Raw genomic sequence first — 19,061 nt, 5'->3', positions numbered from 1 at the left:
GAAAACAGTCTTATTTTTCCACCTGTAGAGATTGGATTGGATATAAGATATACAGAGGGCATCTCAAAAAAAAAAGAAAAAAAAAGGGGGCGGGGGGAGAATGTCTACACCCATTTTTTTTCTCTAACATCTTCATGTTAATATCATTTAACACCATAATTCAAAGACGTGGGCATGGGAGCTCACATTGCCATTCTGTGTGTGTCTTTGGGAAAAAGTCAGCAACAAAGACATCTGTTGATGTTCATTTGAGACAAGAGTTTCTTAGTTCATGCTTTTGCTCATTTACTGTAAAGTAATGATGCTATAGCACAGATGAAAGACATAGTGGTTCTGCCTTTACCAAAAGATTTAAACAGCAGCCCGAGACATGTTTTAGCAGCAACACTAATTTTAAAACACACCAGATGTTAGTGCTAGCTTTCTTCAGAAGCAGTTACAAGCTCAAGTGACTCTATCAGCTATCAGCTGCTGTCCTTTCTCGGGGGACTGTCCCTTACTCCCTCTGCTTTACAGTGCATCTTTCAGCATTTACTGTTGAAGGCAGAGAGAAACCTAATAATATAATTGCCAGTTTTAGTAATCTTATAGTCTGAGATTATCATATACCACTAATTAATTTGCTAAAATCAGAAATTAGAATGGCTAGTAAAAGGATGCTTCAAAAGGCATGTTAAAAATTACTGATTTCCAAATATTGAATCAAGAAGTTGCTTGCTCCCAGGACCTAAAACTGTACTGCTAGACAGAGAGATATGAACAGCACATTGTTGTTTCCATTAACATTAAAGATTTGTCATCTTTCATTTCTGGACATATATATATATATATATATATATATATATATATATATATATATATATATATATATATACATATATGAAGGCAGTTGAAGGTCCAGAAGATTACTGAAGTTGTGACTTTTGGTGAGAGACCATGGTCATTCTGAAGAGTACTCTGTTTTAGTAGAAAATAAAAATGCATCATTCTCCCCTTTTAAAAACTCCCGAACATGCCACTTTGCCAGCACATATGAAATGCGAGCACCATCCAGTGGCAATGTCGGTAAATCACATCTGATATGTTCTATTTCCTCCCTTCCATTTACACGCCCCGCCCCCCCCGCCTCCCCATTCCACTACACCCCCGGCAAACTACACAAAATCTAACTAACCATTTTAAAAATTACATTAAATTTCATGCATTTTGGAAAACTGGCATGACTATATTTCCGTGAAATTATCAAAGGTATTGTTGTAGCAGTAAGAAGCTTTTTGAGTACACTGCATCTCAGCTGAACAATCCATGTTAGCCTTAGAGTGCTTAGAGTGTCCAGTAAAGTCAGGTATTTTATGTGTATCTAAAAGCCTTCTGCAAACACTTTTTTTTTTTTTTTTCTCTCATCCATTATTATCACAAATATAAATTAATCCTGCCCAGAATGATAAAATCACTCTTATGCCAGGGTGATGATTCATCAGTTTGTATCAGCTGTCAACATCAGTTAACTTGTATCAGCTGCTCCCTAAGAACAGGGTTAGGATTGTTCAGATTTTTTTTTCTTCTCTGCATGACACTCTGTAAGGTATCAATAAAACTTTGGTATAACAGGAAAGACTAGAACTAGACATCAAAACTGTATAATCTCTGTTCCACAACTCACCAAATTTGAGAACTTCTTGAAGAATATGGAGGTAATGACATGGCCTTCATTTGAATCATACTGATTCTGCCTGATTTTATTATCTTCCATTGAGGAAAATCAGATCTCATAAAGCATATTTGTTTCAGAAACCTTAGACCTTCTGCAATAAATTGTATTGGTAATGTTATTTTCATCTTCTACATGGATGATTTTTTCTTAGGCTATTTCTGATTGTGTAAGACACAAATTGGAGTTTCTTTAATTTTAAGTAAGAGTGCCTTTTGTAATGATCTTTTTCTTAACAAAAGGTACACTAATTGTGATTATGATCATCATGACATACAGACATTCTGTCTTATAAAGTGATAAATATTTGAAACGTCTCTTTCCTGCCCTCTACATCTCTTTTACTTCTTTTTATCCATAAGGCCAACAAGTAGCAATTTGCACCCAAATTAGAAGTATGAAAGGACTGTGAATTCCTTTGGATTTAATAGCAATTTTACATACAATTTCATACCATACTTCAACGTTATTTTCATTAATATACAAGGATGTGGGTGTTACATTTTATAGTGATTTCTAATGTTATTAAACCTCCAAACCTAGCTTTTTGGATTGGTCCTGTTTCTTTATGGAGCAGATAATGAATTTATTTTTAACCCATCAGACTAAACAAGATTGCAAGGAACTTCTGCGCTTCTGATTGTTCAGTCATGGACAAGATCAAACCATGAATCAAATATCTGGCAGTAGATGGGATATATCTATCATCCTAAAGACAAAAAAAAAAAAAAAAAAAAAAAAAAGTTGTACTTTGGTTTAGGGTTTTCTTCCTAAGCATTTGTTTGGCGTATTTTTTTTCACATTTCCATACTCGAAATTATACATTTGAAACCCACAGTAGCAATGTTGGAAAAGAGTATTTCCCATGGGCAAGCAGAAGGCACTTACCTCTAGGGTCACCAGCAGTGTAGAAAGCAACCTACATCAACCTTCACAATTTTTCTTCCATATCAAAGGGCAAGATTTGGGCAATACATGACAAAGAGTAATCAGAGCTATGTAAGAAATTTGTTTCAGTTTTTGGCCTCTGAAATAGTTAAACTGGAGTCATGGAAAGTAGAACAGTGAGAAAGCCTTACCTGGTTATGATTCTGAGACTTGCATTTACCTCAGATTAAGTAATTTGTTTATTGGTCTGATGCTGGAACAATGCAACTAAGTTCTGCCCTTTGCTTATTATAGGTAGCAGTCAGAATTTACATCTAAAGACCTTTGAGGTACAGAATAAATTACCTTCTAACTTTCAGAGTATCATGTCAATTTACAATGACACATCAACTATTGTGTTCATAGTAAAGTCCATGTCCAATAGTTAAATAAAAAGAGGACAGTCTGATTTACCACATTTGTTTTCAGATTCTTTAAGCACCTCACCTTAGTTGGTAAATGTAATTCAGGCTGTGTTCTAGGAAGTGGCAAAGGAAATTACAGAGAATGCCTTGTCAATCTATTTATTAATAGGTTAAAATGTAATGCCATACAGTTCTTAACAATTACTGACTGAAAAAAATTATCTGCATAAAACAGAAGCAAAAAACAGGAGAGTAATTAAAAAAAGCCATCTTGCTTTAACTTTTGAAACAATTACATACAGAATAATATACATATTTACATTACAAGTATATTATATAAATATAATATATATGTAATCTTGTAACCACAATAAATATCAAGTTCATTTTTAGGCACACAGAATAGAAAAAAATGCAGAATCTGCACAATCCTTAAGATTCTTGGAGTGACTCACTCTTACATTGTTTTCACACTGAAAAAGCAAATATTTTACACAAAATATACAGACAGTTTATGCAGTCCCCAGTGAACAGGGAATCTTTCTTTACCTTCCCATAAGTCTACTCCTTGATTTTCTAATACTACTGTTCTATACAGCTATTACATAAGAAAATAGTTTGCAGGTTTCTTTTTTACTCAGCTAATAGCCTAAGTAATTATCAGTGCTAACAAAATAAATACAGCATATCTACATAGGGTATATACAAATGTGTGCACAACATGGGTTTGGTGAACTACTTCAGAGCTCACTTTTAATACTGGGGAGTTAACTTGAAAGCAGAAACAATACAAAACAAACAAACAAAAAAGGATTTTCAATGATATTACCTCAGAAATATTACATCATTTGAGTGAGACCTGGGCTTCAGTGATAGAAAGCTTAAAATTTAGAAATTAATTAAAAAAACTAATTCTCAGCTATGCTAGCAGATGTAGGCTGCCATTGATTTTTCATTTATTCCCTTCAGTGCAAATGAAAACCCACAGAACTAATCCAAAAGGAGTTTTCTCAACCTGTACGGTCAGTCATGGTATCTTAAAGACTGCCACTACAGAGCACCTGAGATTGCACCCTAGTAAGTGAAGCTGATCACCTCTCTTAGGAAAGCCATGATCAGCAAGAAGAAAAACAGAGAACATTTTTTCTGTAGTTACAAGTCAGATTCTGGCATATCAGGCATATCTGCCATTAGGTATCCAATACCATAGCGTCCATTTGGAGCAGTATCCAGAGTTGGTGATCCAGTCTGTTTTCGATATATGTTTTTCCCAAAATTTGGAGATGGCACTTCACTTGGACTCTTCCCATGAATCAGACTTGTATTATCTCCCTCCAGATTAACAGGCTCCTTTATTATCCGGCCCCTTTTGTATGATACGGATGCCAAGCTACCAGAGCTGTCATCAATAAGGTTGCAGCGACGCACTATGAAGACTATTGGGACTGGCAGTATGGCCAGTACCATCAGAGATATACAGACAATCATTCCCCATGTTGGATAGCTGTGGAACTCTTCTGTAGCCTGAGCAAGACAAGAGAAAAAGACTATTAATACATTTTTACTTTAAAAAGAGAAAATCTGCGGTCCTTACCAAGGCCTGCAGTTTTCAAACACATGCTCATCTTCATGTTATCTTGCACTCACAATGTAGGCACTACTTCAGATCTCAAAGTTGAACAATCATAGAAATAGATGATTGCTGTCTTCCTGCCAGTGAGCAGGACCAAAATGCCAACCCAAAGTTTTTGAGATGCTCAGAGCACTGAAGCAGAGCCCAAATCAGGATTTTCACATCAGACCTTGAGCTACAGCTTGTTTGTAATTGTTCCATGATCCTTTAAAAGGCGTTTAGAACATATTCTAGGCACAAGACAACATCACAGCAGTGCATAGTGGCATCTGTAACTATATCTGCAAAGTTCTATAGGCTAACAGCTAGCGTAGGCAGGGACTGTCTCAGATCACCTTGCAGGATTGTTTTACTTCATGTAAGCTTCATGTAAAATAAAACGCATTTACTGGGACAATGACTCTACCTCACAAGCATGCTTCTGTTGTGAATCTCTGGAGAGCAAACTTAGTTTGTCTAATAGCTCAATTAACATTTAATTTTATACAGGGAAAGGAGCAGCCCAAGCCTGCGAGGTAGAGGCATGCTGAACTCAAAATTTGGACTGTTGGGGTGTTCATTTAAAATGATCACAGGACAGATTCAAATCCGCATTCCAAATAAGGGACAGCAGACACTACCTGCCTCCAAGTAGGAAAAATTATGACGTGGCTAATCTTAGTATAATCCCATCAATAAAAATGATGGGATATCTGAAATGATTTATTCAGCATTATTACCAACTGCTTTCTGCAATGAAATAAAATTTAAAGAAAGTCAACAAAATCTCTAGTCCTTAAGAACATCTCCAACATATAACAAACTAAAACTCACAAAAAAAAACCAAACAAACACACACATAAATTCATGTCAAGCAGTTATATTTTAAAGCAAAAGAAGTACTTTAAAGTTAAAAAGATAGTTAAGCACCATGTCATTATTTCTAATGATTTGAATTTGCAATCATATTTTTTTGTCTTTTCATGTACTTCTGAAATACTTCATGTATGATCATTGTGATAGTGATGGCATCAGTTACATACATACCATGTCTTCAATCCATGCATTGTAGCCAGGAGGACTTAATCCCATTTGGACAATGCTAGCTACCAGCAAACATAACAATACTGAAGGTGAAACATACTTCCACATGTAGTAATAATACTGACTTGGAGAAAAACCAAGCATGTCTTTTAGATCCTCCATAAATCTGTGAAGGGAATAAAAGGTTATTGTTACTCAGTACACTTAAATTTCAAGTACTATAGTTGACACAGAGCACCTAATTTGAAGGGACATGCTGACAAAATTTATGTATACAAATGGCTGCACTTTAGCTGACTTAATGGGCTGACAAATGGATCTTCTATAACCAGTTCTGAACAGATGAACAGAAGGAATTACTCCACAGTGCTGTGAGTTAGTAAACTAGCTTTGACTTCTAAAGAATCAGACTTAAATCCTAATACAATTGGAAGTAAAATACAGAGTTGTGATGTCCTTCTATTCAATAACAGTTTTGAGTCCAAGTTTAATGCCCAATCCAACTTACAATGCTAGACTTCTGAAGAGAAAATGGAAACTGAAGGCATCTTGAGGTGCATTAAATGCATAATGCTCTACTCTGCGCTGGTGAGGCCTCACCTTGAGTACTGTGTGCAGTTCTGGGCACCACAGTATAAAAAGGACATGAAACTGTTGGAGAGTTTCCAGAGGAGGGCTATGAAGATGGTGAAAGGCCTGGAGGGGAAGACGTACGAGGAACGGCTGAGGGCACTGGGCCTGTTCAGCCTGGAGAAGAGGAGGCTGAGGGGAGACCTCATCGCAGTCTACAACTTCCTCGTAAGGGGGTGTCGAGAGGCAGGAGACCTTTTCTCCATTAACACCAGTGACAGGACCCGCGGGAACGGGGTTAAGCTGAGGCAGGGGAAATTTAGGCTTGACATCAGGAGGGGGTTCTTCACAGAGAGAGTGGTTGCACACTGGAACAGGCTCCCCAGGGAAGTGGTCACTGCACTGAGCCTGTCTGAATTTAAGAAGAGATTGGACTGTGCACTTAGTCACATGGTCTGAACTTTTGGGTAGACCTGTGCGGTGTCAAGAGTTGGACTTGATGATCCTTAAGGGTCCCTTCCAACTCAGGATATTCTATGATTCTGATTCTATAATTTTAGTTCTGGATCTTCCTGGATGAGTAGAGTGAAACTGAAATATCTATAACTTTCCTGTCCAATGAGATCACATTTTCAGACATTCCCTTGAAACACAGGTTCACCGAATTTGTGAATTCGAGTGTTATTATGTGTTAAAATTTTCTCAAGAATAATCTTTCTTGTAGATGCAATCAGCAAAGCAAAATTGGAAGACCAAGCTACCTTCTGTTAGCTTCCATTAACGAGGTTGAGTGGTACCAGAAATACATAAAGATAGCTTGCGTTTTATGAAAGACTACACTGCAAAGATTCTTAACAATTGAGCCTTCTCCTCTATTCTGAATAGTGGATACTTCAACTACTTGAGGACTCTGCTAAGTGTGATTACAATTCAGAAAACTGCACATATCCTTTTTATTATTTTTTTTTAAAGCAATATGGATATCAACATTATTTGAAGATACTTATTAGAAGATAGTGATGGGAAAATCATCACATCTGTCACATTCAAAGATCATTTAGAAGAGGATGATCTTGGAAGCTGCACCTCCTGTTCCATATTGTAAAGGCTGCACTCCCTTTCTATTCTGTGAGACCACAGGGCCCCATTTGTATGCAGAGGGAGACTGCATAGAGATCTCCCTTCTCCCAAGAACATCTACCCCTTCCTCCCACAAGAACAGTTTGCTGCAAAAAAGATCTGAGAAATCAGTCTGCCCCACCTCCTCACCTCACAGATTGTACAAGAATCCTTGCTCTCTTTCTGCTTTTGCCCTGACACTTTTACAGAGGCTAACACAGACTTAAGCTCCTGTGCCACCTCACATGAAAGGCCTTATGCTGCAATGAGAAGACACGAGTAGTTTAGGTACTCCAGGCAGTAGAGAACAAGTGAAATTACAGAGGCAGACCAGACTACCTACTATGTTGATGCAAGTAGAAGTCATGGATATAGCCTATGACTGTTTCTATTTTTATGTGGAGGTATAAGAAAAAGGAGACACTAATTCTGAGGTAGAACAAACCTAGCCATAGCTACAATTCACCTACTCTTTCTTGGCCATACTGTCAACATGAGCACTAGAAAGCAGTAAGACTACTCTGTTGAACATCTGCCAGGCAAAAGATGATACCAGTCCTCTGCTCCTTCTCAGAAGCAGAAGCCAATGGGAGCATGTATTGGACCAAATTTAGCATGTGGGCTGCTTGCTGGACAATGCTAGAAAGATATTTAAACTCACCTCTAATTTACAGGATTCTTTTTCATATCTTTCTATATTGTCTAATGAGTTGTTTGCTAAGGTATGTGTCATCACGTTTGAGCACATATAAAAAACAGCACATATCATCAATTTTGCAGGATTAATTTTGAACCTATATGCGTGTTGCATTGTAAAAAAAAAAAAAAAACACACAAAAAAAACCTTTATATATAAGCTCTGGTTTGCATCATATAAGCCACTGAAATAAAACTGCAAAGTTTTTAATCTGCCTCCTTGTGCCTCAAAATTGCAAATTATGAGCTGAACAAAACTCCTATTTTTGTATTGCTGATGGAGGAGTACATTGTTCCAGAGCCAGAAGAAAAAGGGAGAATATTTTTATAGCTAACTCTTTTGGAGTGTGCACTAGTCCTGATTCTGTTTTAACTTCCTTGTGATTCCACTTTCTTTTGAAATTTGTGCATGGAAAATGTTCTTATAGCAATAAACATGTTTCGAAAGCAGTTACACATGTAAAGTCACTGTCAAATAAACACTCAAAAATTTTTTGAACCACATAGTTTGGGGTATTCTATCCTTTGTTTACATTGCACTGAAACATATTGTTAAAAAGAAGCTGAATTTACAAATGGTTTGAGCTCTCTATAGAGAGCACACAGCCTTTTCTTTCTGCTCTCTCCAGCTCTTCACCCAATGAAACATAAATCTGTTCTCTTCATTTTCGAAGTCTTTCACCATACTTCACTTCTTCACCCTACTAATCCTCTGTCATAAGCTACCAAGCTCCTTTAACTTCACTTATTTCAGTGTTTATCTCCCACTTACCTTACACTTTCAATCAGGTATCTTCAGAAGCATTGTCCCCCATCTATAGGTGATGTATTCCATAAATCTCTGGTTCCATTTCCTTATTTTTTTTCTGTGAATTTTATGCAAAATTTGATATCTGCTGCTTTGCAATACCAGGGTTCATGATGTTAACTGATAATTATCTAACATTTTATGCCTTCCTGGCTGCAAGGATCCACATGTTGCCTTTTTTTCTACCCTTTGGCTGTAATCCCTTTCCATGCTTTTTTTTTTTTCCTTCTTTTATTTTATTTTCTTTCTTTTTTCTTTTCCTATTCGATCAGAGATTTTAATATTACTTATACACAAATCTTTATCTATGAGTATCCCCCATGGGAGCTACTACAGCTAATAACAATGTGAGGTTGTTCATTCTGGCAGTTTTTGCAAACAAGAATGCTGGGTTCATGAAGAAAAATATTCTGGAGAAATTTATACATCAGAAGAAATGAAGGAATACTCCACAGAAATAATCAGGTGGTCATTAGGCACAAGAAATCTGTTAGCTGATTACTGTGTTCTGCCAGAACATCTGAAGATATCAAGCAACGGCCCTCTGATACAGAAGCAAAGTATTACCATATTTTAGCTACTCCTAAACACCAAGTTCATCACTAGTAAATTGGTGATTCTTGGAGTGTCTACCTCTCTGAACAGTGGAACTCTATTTGATTAGACAATAGCACCTTGATGCCAAGGCCACTTGTATCATCTTTTGTTTGCATGAGTAAAAACATCTACATGGTATTTTGTATGTGTCCAATTATAGACTTACACACTTGGCCTTGGTAGAAATTCTGTATTAATGAGTATGTAGTCCAGACACTATTTGCATAGACCAGAAAAAATGTCTAGAATCCATATGATTATATTTTCCTATATTGTTTTTCATTATAGCAAGGGACTAGTTGATTACTCAGATTGAACAGATGAAAAGTCAAAGAAAAAATACCCATTTATGTCACCCTTTATACATATGAAAGAATCACCAATGTTTAAATTACTTCAACATACTAATATAGCATGCTTTATCTGTGGATAACATGAGTTATTTTTGATACAAGCACCTCTATTCCTTAAAAGTGTAGCACTTAGTGAACACATTCTGTTGATCTCTGTCATATGATGTAAATAAATTAGAGACATGATGCTCTTTACTCTTCTCTTCAGTTATCACTGATAGAAGGTTACTTAATTTTATTGCCAAATGTGCTGCTTCCATGTAAGTTTTGATCCTGTTCTTCGCTATCATTTCCTCTATTTCCTCTCTCACAACAAATGCAAAGAACAATTAGCTGCTACAACATCAGAAGCTAAATCTAGATAATAAATTGAAACTTTCTTATTTTACTTTGTTCCTCTCTCAGGCAAAATACTGCAGATCTGTTCAAAATGCTCCTCCTTATCTGCTGCTTAGACTGCTGTTATTACTCCTTGAAATCCTTCTCTTGGTGTCCTTTCCATATATAAATTACTCTTACCCATCCAGACTCCTTTCTAGCTCTATTTTATCTCTTTTTTGCCTCATTCTCCTTTTTGTGGGCCTGTTGTAGTTTATTCTCTGAGCTTCACTACACTGTCCTGATGCCTTCTTCCTAAGGTTCTAACCTGTTCTTAAAGGAAGACTTGATTCAAGTCCAGATTGACAAACTTTGACTCCCTTATCATACCAAGAATAACACCTTTACAGTTGCACAAACCAGCAAAGATAAATTCCTGTTTTCATCCTTAATTCCTACTGCTTTCATTTTGGTTTGTTTTCTTCCCTATCTCTGTGTAACAGTCAGTTTGCAAGGCTCTCTTTAGATTGGGATATCTTTCTATTGGCTTGAATTTGTGTGTATATACAAAATAATTGGTGCTATAAAATTATAATAACAATAAATATTGTATTGAATACTGTTGATGTAGACAGGGAAATAGATTTCCTTCACTTACTTTTCTATTCCATAAATGCGGGTAACTGCAATGTTCTCCAAAATGACCACAATAAGCAGGGGCAGAGTAGCTGAGTAGTCATCAAACATCGTGACAAAATAATTTCCAGAGCGCTGCACAAAGATCAGGCCAATAAAAAATGCCACCGAGCAGCAGATGACTGGAATGAAGAATTGTAAACTGTAATAATTACAATTTTCACAGAAAAAGAGGAAATGAAGAGAGAGTTTGATATAGCAAAGTTGTACTTTAACACATTATTTCATATAATGAAAGTTGTTATCACTTTCCTTATTTTTTGGTGGTAATTTTGAGAATATTACGAATCCTACCTCTCCCTTATGAAACAGAAATGTCATGAAACCAGAAGTAGTTACTGTAATTACCGTATTACAGCAGCCCCCATTAAGCAGCACAGATTCATCAAAGGACTATATCTCAATAAACATTTCACTTAATGTGACTGCAAGGCTAAAATAAAGAAAACTGTTGAGCATCATATTATTTGATCACTAGATGACCTACATGATCAATCTCAATATAACTTTTTTTTTCCTACTAAATCCATCAAGAATAGGTTTGAATGCTTAAGCAGCTATAAAACAAGTCAAATTTCAATAAATTGTGAAATCAGCTGTAGGCCGAGCAAAACTGATTCTCCCACTTGAAGTGCCCTTTTCTTCTTTTCCACTGAGAACTAAGGTTAAGGCTGCACCTACACAGTCTAAAATTAGGTGAGCTAAATCCAAGCAAAAGTATAAAATACTCTTACAAATAATATAGTCATTGTATTAATTCCAGCTATTTGTAATTGATTAAAATAACAAAAGGATGACAGTGACACTTTTTTAAATATTGTGGTATAATATGATCACTTTTTTCAACACAGATAAAATCTCCACGATGTTTGTCTCATTAATTACATTAATTACACTGAGTTTTATTATTAACCCTGAGAAAATAATTTTAGAACTGTATATAAGCAAATTTAGAAATCCTTGTTATTTTTATGTTCTCCCATCACGTCATACCACCCCCACAAAAAACATGCACCTTCAGTTGTAAACTACACTCTGGTAGGTACATTTTTCAGCACGTATACATGTAAACTCCAATTTGGAATACTGGAGCACAAAATTAACTTTAAGCGTATGACTTGGTTTCCCTGAAAACTGAAGTGGAGATATAGTGAAAAAAGTTGCAAATGTAATACAGTACTTCTATAAAATGACAATTTGTGGTTTTTAATCACAAACTATAGTGCAAGCATAATCCTTATTAAGTCCCACAGATATTATATGAAGCTTAACACAGGCATTCCAGTATAAAAATAAATTATAAAAACATTATCACACAGAATCACAGAATTGTCTAGGTTGGAAGAGACCTCAAGATCATCGAGTCCAACCTCTGACCTAACACTAACAAGTCCTCCACTAAACCATATCACTAAGTTCAACATCTAAATGTCTTTTAAAGGCCTCCAGGGATGGTGACTCCACCACATCCCTGGGCAGCCCATTCCAATGCCTAACAACCCTCTCAGTAAAGAAGCTCTTCTTAATATCCAACCTAAAACACCCCTGGCACAACTTTAGCCCATTCCCCCTCATCCTGTCACCATGCACGTGGGAGAATAGACCAACCCCACCTCGCTACAGCCTCCTTTAATGTACTTATTAGGAGCAAAAAGGTTGCCCCTGAGCCTCCTTTTCTCCAGGCTGAACAAACCCAGCTCCCTCAGCCGCTCCTCATAGGACTTGTTCTCCAGGCCCCTCACCAGCTTTGTCGCCCTTCTCTGGACTTGCTCGAGCACCTCCATATCCTTCTTGTACTGAGGGGCCCAAAACTGAACACAGTACTCGATGTGTGGCCTCACCAGAGCCGAGTACAGGGAGACAATCACTTCCCTAGACCTGCTGACCACACTGCTTCTTATACAAGCCAGGATGCTGTTGGCCTTCTTGGCCACCTGAGCACACTTCTGGCTCATATTCAGCAGACTATCCACCAGTACTCCACAGGTCCTTCTCTGCCTGGCAGCTTTCCAACCACTCATCTCCCAGCCTGTAGCTCTGTTTGGGGTTATTGCGCCCCAGGTGCAGGACCTTGCACTTGGCCTTGTTGAACTTCATACAGTTGACCTCAGCCCATCAGTGCAGCCTATCCAGATCCTCCTGCAGAGCCTTCCTACCCTCGAGCAGATCAACACACGCACTTAACTTGGTGTCATCTACGAACTTACTGAGGGTGCACTCAATGCCCTCATCCAGATCATCGATGAAGATACTAAAGAGGACCGGCCCCAGCACCGAGCCCTGGGGACCACCACTAGCGACCGGCCTCCAGCTGGATTTGACTCCATTCACCATGACTCTTTGTGCCTGGCTATCCAGTCAGTTTCTAACCCAACGAAGCATACACCAGTCCAAGCCACGAGCAGACAGTTTCTTGAGGAGAATGCTGTGGGAAACAGTGTCAAAAGCCTTGCTGAAATCAAGGTAGACCACATCCACAGCCTTTCCCTCATCCACCAAACACATCACTTTGTCATAGAAGGAGATCAGGTTCGTCAAGCAGGACCTGCCTTTCATAAACCCATGCTGACTGGGCCTGATCACCTGGTTGCCCTGCAAGTGCTGTGTGATAACACTCAAGATAATCTGCTCCATGAGCTTCCCTGGTAGTGAGGTCAAACTGACAGGCCTATAGCTTCCCAGGTCTGCCCTCCGGCCCTTCTTGTAGATGGGTGTCACGTTTGCTAGCCACCAGTCGACTGGGAGCTCCCCCGACAGCCAGGACTGCTGATAAATGATGGTAAGCGGCTTGGCCAGCTCCTCCACCAGTTCTCTCAGTATCCTCGGGTGTATCCCATCTGGCCCCATCGACTTGCGTACATCCAAGTGTTGTAGCAGGTCGCCAAACATTTCTTCATGGATAGTGAGGGCCACATTCTGCTCCCCATCCCCTTCCACCAGTTCAGGGTACTGCGTATCCAGAGAGCAACTGGTTTTGCTGCTAAAGACTGAGGCGAAGAAGGCATTAAGCACCTCCACCTTTTCCTCATCTTTTGTAACTAATTTCCTCCCCACATCCAGTAAAGGATGGAGATTCTCCTTAATCCTCCATTTTGCATTGATATATTTGTAAAAACATTTTTTGTTGTCTTTGACAGCAGTAGCCAGATTGAGCTCCAGATGAGCTTTGGCCTTTCTAATTTTGTCCCTGCACTGCCTCGCAACATCCTTATAGTCCTCCCGAATGGCCCGCCCTCTTTTCCAAAGACCGTGAACCCTCTTTTTCCTGCTAAGCTCAAGCTGCAACTCTCTGTTCAGCCAGGCTGGTCTTCTTCCCCGCGGCTTGTCTTTGGGCACGTGGGGACAGACCGTTCCTGCGCCATTAAGATTTCCTTCTTGAAGAGCGTCCAGCCTTCCCGGACTCCTCTGCCCTTCAGAACCGCCTCCCAAGGGACTCTACCAACCAGTGTCCTGAACAGTTCCAAGTCAGCCCTCCGGAAGTCCAATACAGCGGTTTTACTGGTCCCCTTGCTGGCTTCTCCAAGAATGGAGAACTCTACCATTTCATGGTCACTCTGCCCAAGCCAGTTTCCAACCACCGTATCTCCCACCAGTCCTTCTCTGTTTGTGAAGAGAAGGTCTAGCGGGGCACTTCCCCTGGTAGGCTCACTAGCCAGCTCTGTCAGGAAGCTATCTTCCACACTCTCCAGAAACCTCCTAGACTGCTTTCTCTGGGCTGTGTTATGTTATGTTTTAATCCTTTGAGTACAACTAACTGAAGTAGTAAAAATCATGCATATATAACACAAAAATAGTAGCAGAGAAAAGCAGTTCTTGTATATTTCTTTATATCTTCTTTATATTTTATAAGAAGATATTTTCATTTATATCTTCATCTTATCTTTACATCTTTATATATTATCTTCTTAATATATTTTTTTTCAAATTCCATAAAAAGGAATTACTATACTATTCCAGAGTAATAACTGTATAACATAGTATTTGCATATATATTTAGCCCTATATAATATATATATATATATATATATATATTTGCATATATACTTATAGCCCTAAAATTTCTGAACGCCACTTTGGTTTTTCAATATGAATTTAAAAACATATTAAAAAAAAAAGAAAGTGCTCAATAGTTTAAGACTCAAGAAAAATCAGCTGTTTAATCTTTAGGAACAATTTTATTCTTAGACCAAGCAAAGCAAAAAATAAAAAATAAAGTTAAAATATATATATATATATATCCATGCGTTCAGTTAATTACCTATTACCTAAGAACTCAGCAGTCAGAAAAGTGTTCTGCTGTACCAGGGGTTAACTCTTAGAAAACACACTATTTCCACCATAGAGCTAGAAAATATTAAAACAGTTTATAATTTTCTATCCCTCTTGTCATAGCTATTGATACAAAATCCAAACCTACTGTTATACCAAGTGCCCTGCAGCTGTTCTGAAAATTTTCAGAAACCTAACTTTCATATTTTATGCTTATTTCATATTTCAAAAAGAAACTGCTACAAGACAATCATGAATACATGAACAAGCTGTACCTCACATGATTTCAGGCATTAGAAAAAGGAAAAGAAAAAAATCCTTGTTTAAGACCCTTTACATGTTCAACAGAAAAAAAATAATATATATATATAAATAAATAAATATATATGTATAAATAAATATAATATATATATATATAAATAATATAAATATATATATATTGTTCTGGAAAGCAACTGGAGTAATTGCACTTATTTTTAATATAATAAACATTTCATCATATTTTAAGATTCCATTTAGCTTTATTGAAATAGTTTGTCATGATTTACAATGTATTTTTAATCATTCCTTTGGCTTTGTTTCCCTGATCTATGACACAGGCTAGAATGGAAAGTATTCTGGAAGAGCTCAGAACAGCTTAACATAAAGAAAATTCTAACAGAATTAATTAATTCTTCATTAAATTGAAGAAGAGTTGAAGAACTGAAGAATTCCCACTCTTGTAGCATTCAGAAAAAGGATTTACTTGCAGATATTAACGTACATGTGCATGGACGTACAGTGATTTCCTTGTCTGTTAAATGTAAGTACTGAAAACTTTCATGTCAAAATAAAATAAATAACCAACCAACCAAACAAACAAACTTCATACTCCCTGAAACAATTTTAAGCTTACTGCTCTGTTGAGAAAAGAAACGCTGTGAAACTCACCAGTAAGAATTTCTTTCCTAACTTTGAAGGTATCAACAATGGGTGTGATGATGCCTTCAATGGTTCCAAACATACTTCCTAGTCCCAGATTCACCAACATGAGAAAGAACATGACTGACCAGAAGGGAGAAGCAGGAAAGTGGGTCATTGCTTCTGTAAAGGCAATAAAAGCTAAACCAGTTCCTTGAACAGCCTGTCAGTGAGAAAGTAAAATAAATAAAAATCACATTATAATTCACACAGTGTATTTTTTTTTATTTTTTTTTTTAGAGTGACAGTTTGACTTCATGTTTGTCAACTAATTAAATCTTGAAGGGAGAGTTAGCTGCTATCTAACATATGATTCTCCCATCCATGCAAACTTAATTAGTACGGACATACTGGATTTGGCTGTACATTGATTGATATTAACAATATTTTTTTTGCTCTTTCACTGATAATTTTGCACAGAGCTATTATACTAGATGGCTATAAAACACAGTCTAGTCTCTCCTGTTAGTATATAAAGGATTTCATTTCTATACTTATTTGCTTCAGATTAAAAAGGTAGAAACAGTACTGAACTTTTAAATGTCTAAGTTGCCAATTTGATATTTTAGCTTCAGATGCTGATGCAACTTCACAGAGGTCAGTGTTTAAAACTGGAAGTCCCTCCAAAGTGAAGTTCAAAAAATTTCTTTTACAGATCTGGTTTATAATAAAGATTTTAAATATGATAATGTTAATTAAAAATATGTAATAAAAATAACTTTTCCTTTCCAATAAAATCATATTTATATTTAGCAATGATATCTTGACATTGAAAGATGTCATAGTTTGAGATGTTGAATAAATATATCTCTATTTAGACTTTGAAAAAATGCCTTTGGTGAAACAGAACTTTAAAATTTTATTGCCTCTTAAGGAGCAATGTTATGATCAAAATACACTAGAAAGCGGACTGTATTAAGACATCAGACACAGAAGTGCTCTCATCAGCTCCAGTGAGAATCATGTTTTCGTATCAATCTCTATAGGTACACAGTATTAATAGTCTGTGTGGGTATACACCACAGTTTATTTTGGACTTGCAAATATTCCTCCATTCATAATCTTTGTAATTAATACATACTTATCACTCTCACCTTGTCAAGTTCATCCTCAATTTGACAAGATTTCAGACCAAGAGAATCAAATTCTTCTTCCTTAACTTTCTGAATAATGTCATAAACTAAATTGTAATCTTCTGCTGTAATGCTTGAGAAATTGATATGATGTGGAATCATATCCTGGCTCAGATTGCCTGTTTTCAAAAGTTTTAAAATCTTCTCTGAATTTCTGTGAAATACAACAAAATAGAGAAATCAAACATGATGATCTGTGTGCATTCATAAATTAAATTTTCCATTAAAGTAGTAATTAAAAATGGATATTCATACTGGATAACACATTTTTCATTTATGATATTGGCTTTGAAGCCCAGAACTGCAAACACCACCAAGGTTGCCAGCACAGAAGTGAAAAAATTGATGAAGGACACCAGTACAGCATCAAAATGGCAGTTGTTGTCTCTCTTGTTGTAGCTTGAAAAGGCAATGACTCCACCAAATCCGAGCCCTAAGGCAAAGAACACCTGAGTAGCAGCTTCTCTCCAGACCTTGGGCTCCAGCATTATTTCAAGCTGTTTGAAATTAGATACAATAGATGTCAGCTATAAAATGCATTTCTATTACATGAAAAGAACACAAAAACATGAAGACAACCTATATCATAAAATGCTAATACTCCACTACAAATATATTTTCATTGTGATAAAGCTGAATGTGACACCTAAAATTGGGTGCACTTATGGGCCAGAATTTCCATTGATTTTATGCAATATAATCCTTAAAAAGAAACATGCTATACAGTAAGTTCCAAAAAAATGAGATACTAACGGATCTATATGATAATTTAACTTGCAGCTAGTTACACAATGAAATCAGAGAACATCTGTTTGGGGTGTTTTTTGGTACTCTCTTTTCTTACACTACCTGTACTGATGGACATTAGAATTAAGATTTATTTTGGGACGGTCAACCCTTTTATAAATGTAATATGTATGTTGAAAGTTGTTTTGGTTGTTGCTACCTTTTTGTTTTGTTTTGTTAAAAAAAAAAAAAAACAAAAAAAAAAGGTGACTATGACATACATACACATGTTTATATGGAATTCTACTACAGTTCATGCAAATATGTAAAGAAAAATGCAACATGTAAAACAAATGTTGGCCACCAGAATCTGCACAGTGCAGAAATTAAATCTCCCTTAAGCTAGATGCCTTGAAATTATCAAGTAAAATGAGTGATATGTTTGAGGGACAACTAAGCCTTTCATCTAAAAGCTTAAATGTTAACTTTATAAAATTGCTCTTCAGATGACCAGACTTCAAGAAATATCTTTTAAATTATGAGTCATCATCTACCTATTTAAGATATTTCTCAAGTCTGCACTATAACAAAGAAGTGCATGAAAAACTTCAACATTAGACTGTCGGAAGTTAATCCAGGGCCTCCAGTCATTTAACAGTAAAAGACTTACTTCTGGAAATATGACTTTTTTTTTCTGTAACCCAAACCTTATTGAAAAGTGTAAATCTAAAAAGCATGAGGATGCTAGCATCAAAAGACTGTCTCACTCTAAGAATAAAAAAGTCTGCTACTGTGATAGATAATAGACACCTTCTTTAACCTTTGACATATACAGCTAAAATACATTTGAAATAAAGACTTTTATTACAGTAAACTTATTCCCGACATATTTATTTTTTATAATTACATTGTACATGTATCTGTTTCACCTACTTTAACCTGCCTGTTAACCTACCTGTATCAAACAGTCATGTTAGAGTTTTTCCACTAGAGGGAGCTAGAGGAATAGTTTTAATTTCAAGGAATCTGTAAATGGTTTTTAAAAAACACTTTTCACTTTCTTCAAAATATTGTTTAGTATCATCAAAGGTATTACGCTCTCAGATAAACATTGCCTAGTGTTTCAAAGCAAAATTGTAACTGATTTGTTATTGTAA

At 36.6% G+C, this 19,061-nt stretch overlaps 1 protein-coding gene across 4 annotated transcripts in view; it reads right to left on the bottom strand.

Annotated features, from left to right (window-relative positions):
* Positions 1 to 3,148: 3,148 nt before the first annotated feature.
* The window catches only part of SLC6A15 (solute carrier family 6 member 15), a 41,585-nt gene continuing 25,672 nt past the window's right edge, over positions 3,149 to 19,061 (bottom strand). For all 4 annotated transcript variants that reach the window (XM_027451454.3, XM_072037049.1, XM_027451458.3 and 1 more), the window contains exons 7-12: positions 17,434 to 17,675; positions 17,140 to 17,332; positions 16,016 to 16,208; positions 10,779 to 10,938; positions 5,663 to 5,825; positions 3,149 to 4,527 (exon numbers count right to left, since the gene is read on the bottom strand). In XM_027451454.3, coding sequence (XP_027307255.1) covers positions 4,156 to 4,527; positions 5,663 to 5,825; positions 10,779 to 10,938; positions 16,016 to 16,208; positions 17,140 to 17,332; positions 17,434 to 17,675 — 1,323 coding nt within the window. In that variant the 3' untranslated portion in view covers positions 3,149 to 4,155. The remainder of the gene's footprint in view (positions 4,528 to 5,662; positions 5,826 to 10,778; positions 10,939 to 16,015; positions 16,209 to 17,139; positions 17,333 to 17,433; positions 17,676 to 19,061) is intronic.

Source organism: Anas platyrhynchos, chromosome 1 (genome assembly GCF_047663525.1).
Source record: "Anas platyrhynchos isolate ZD024472 breed Pekin duck chromosome 1, IASCAAS_PekinDuck_T2T, whole genome shotgun sequence".
In the NCBI taxonomy this organism is placed as follows: Eukaryota; Metazoa; Chordata; class Aves; order Anseriformes; family Anatidae; genus Anas; species Anas platyrhynchos.
The sequence above is the reverse complement of the archived record's forward strand: the minus strand, read 5'-3'. Positions and strand labels throughout refer to the sequence as shown.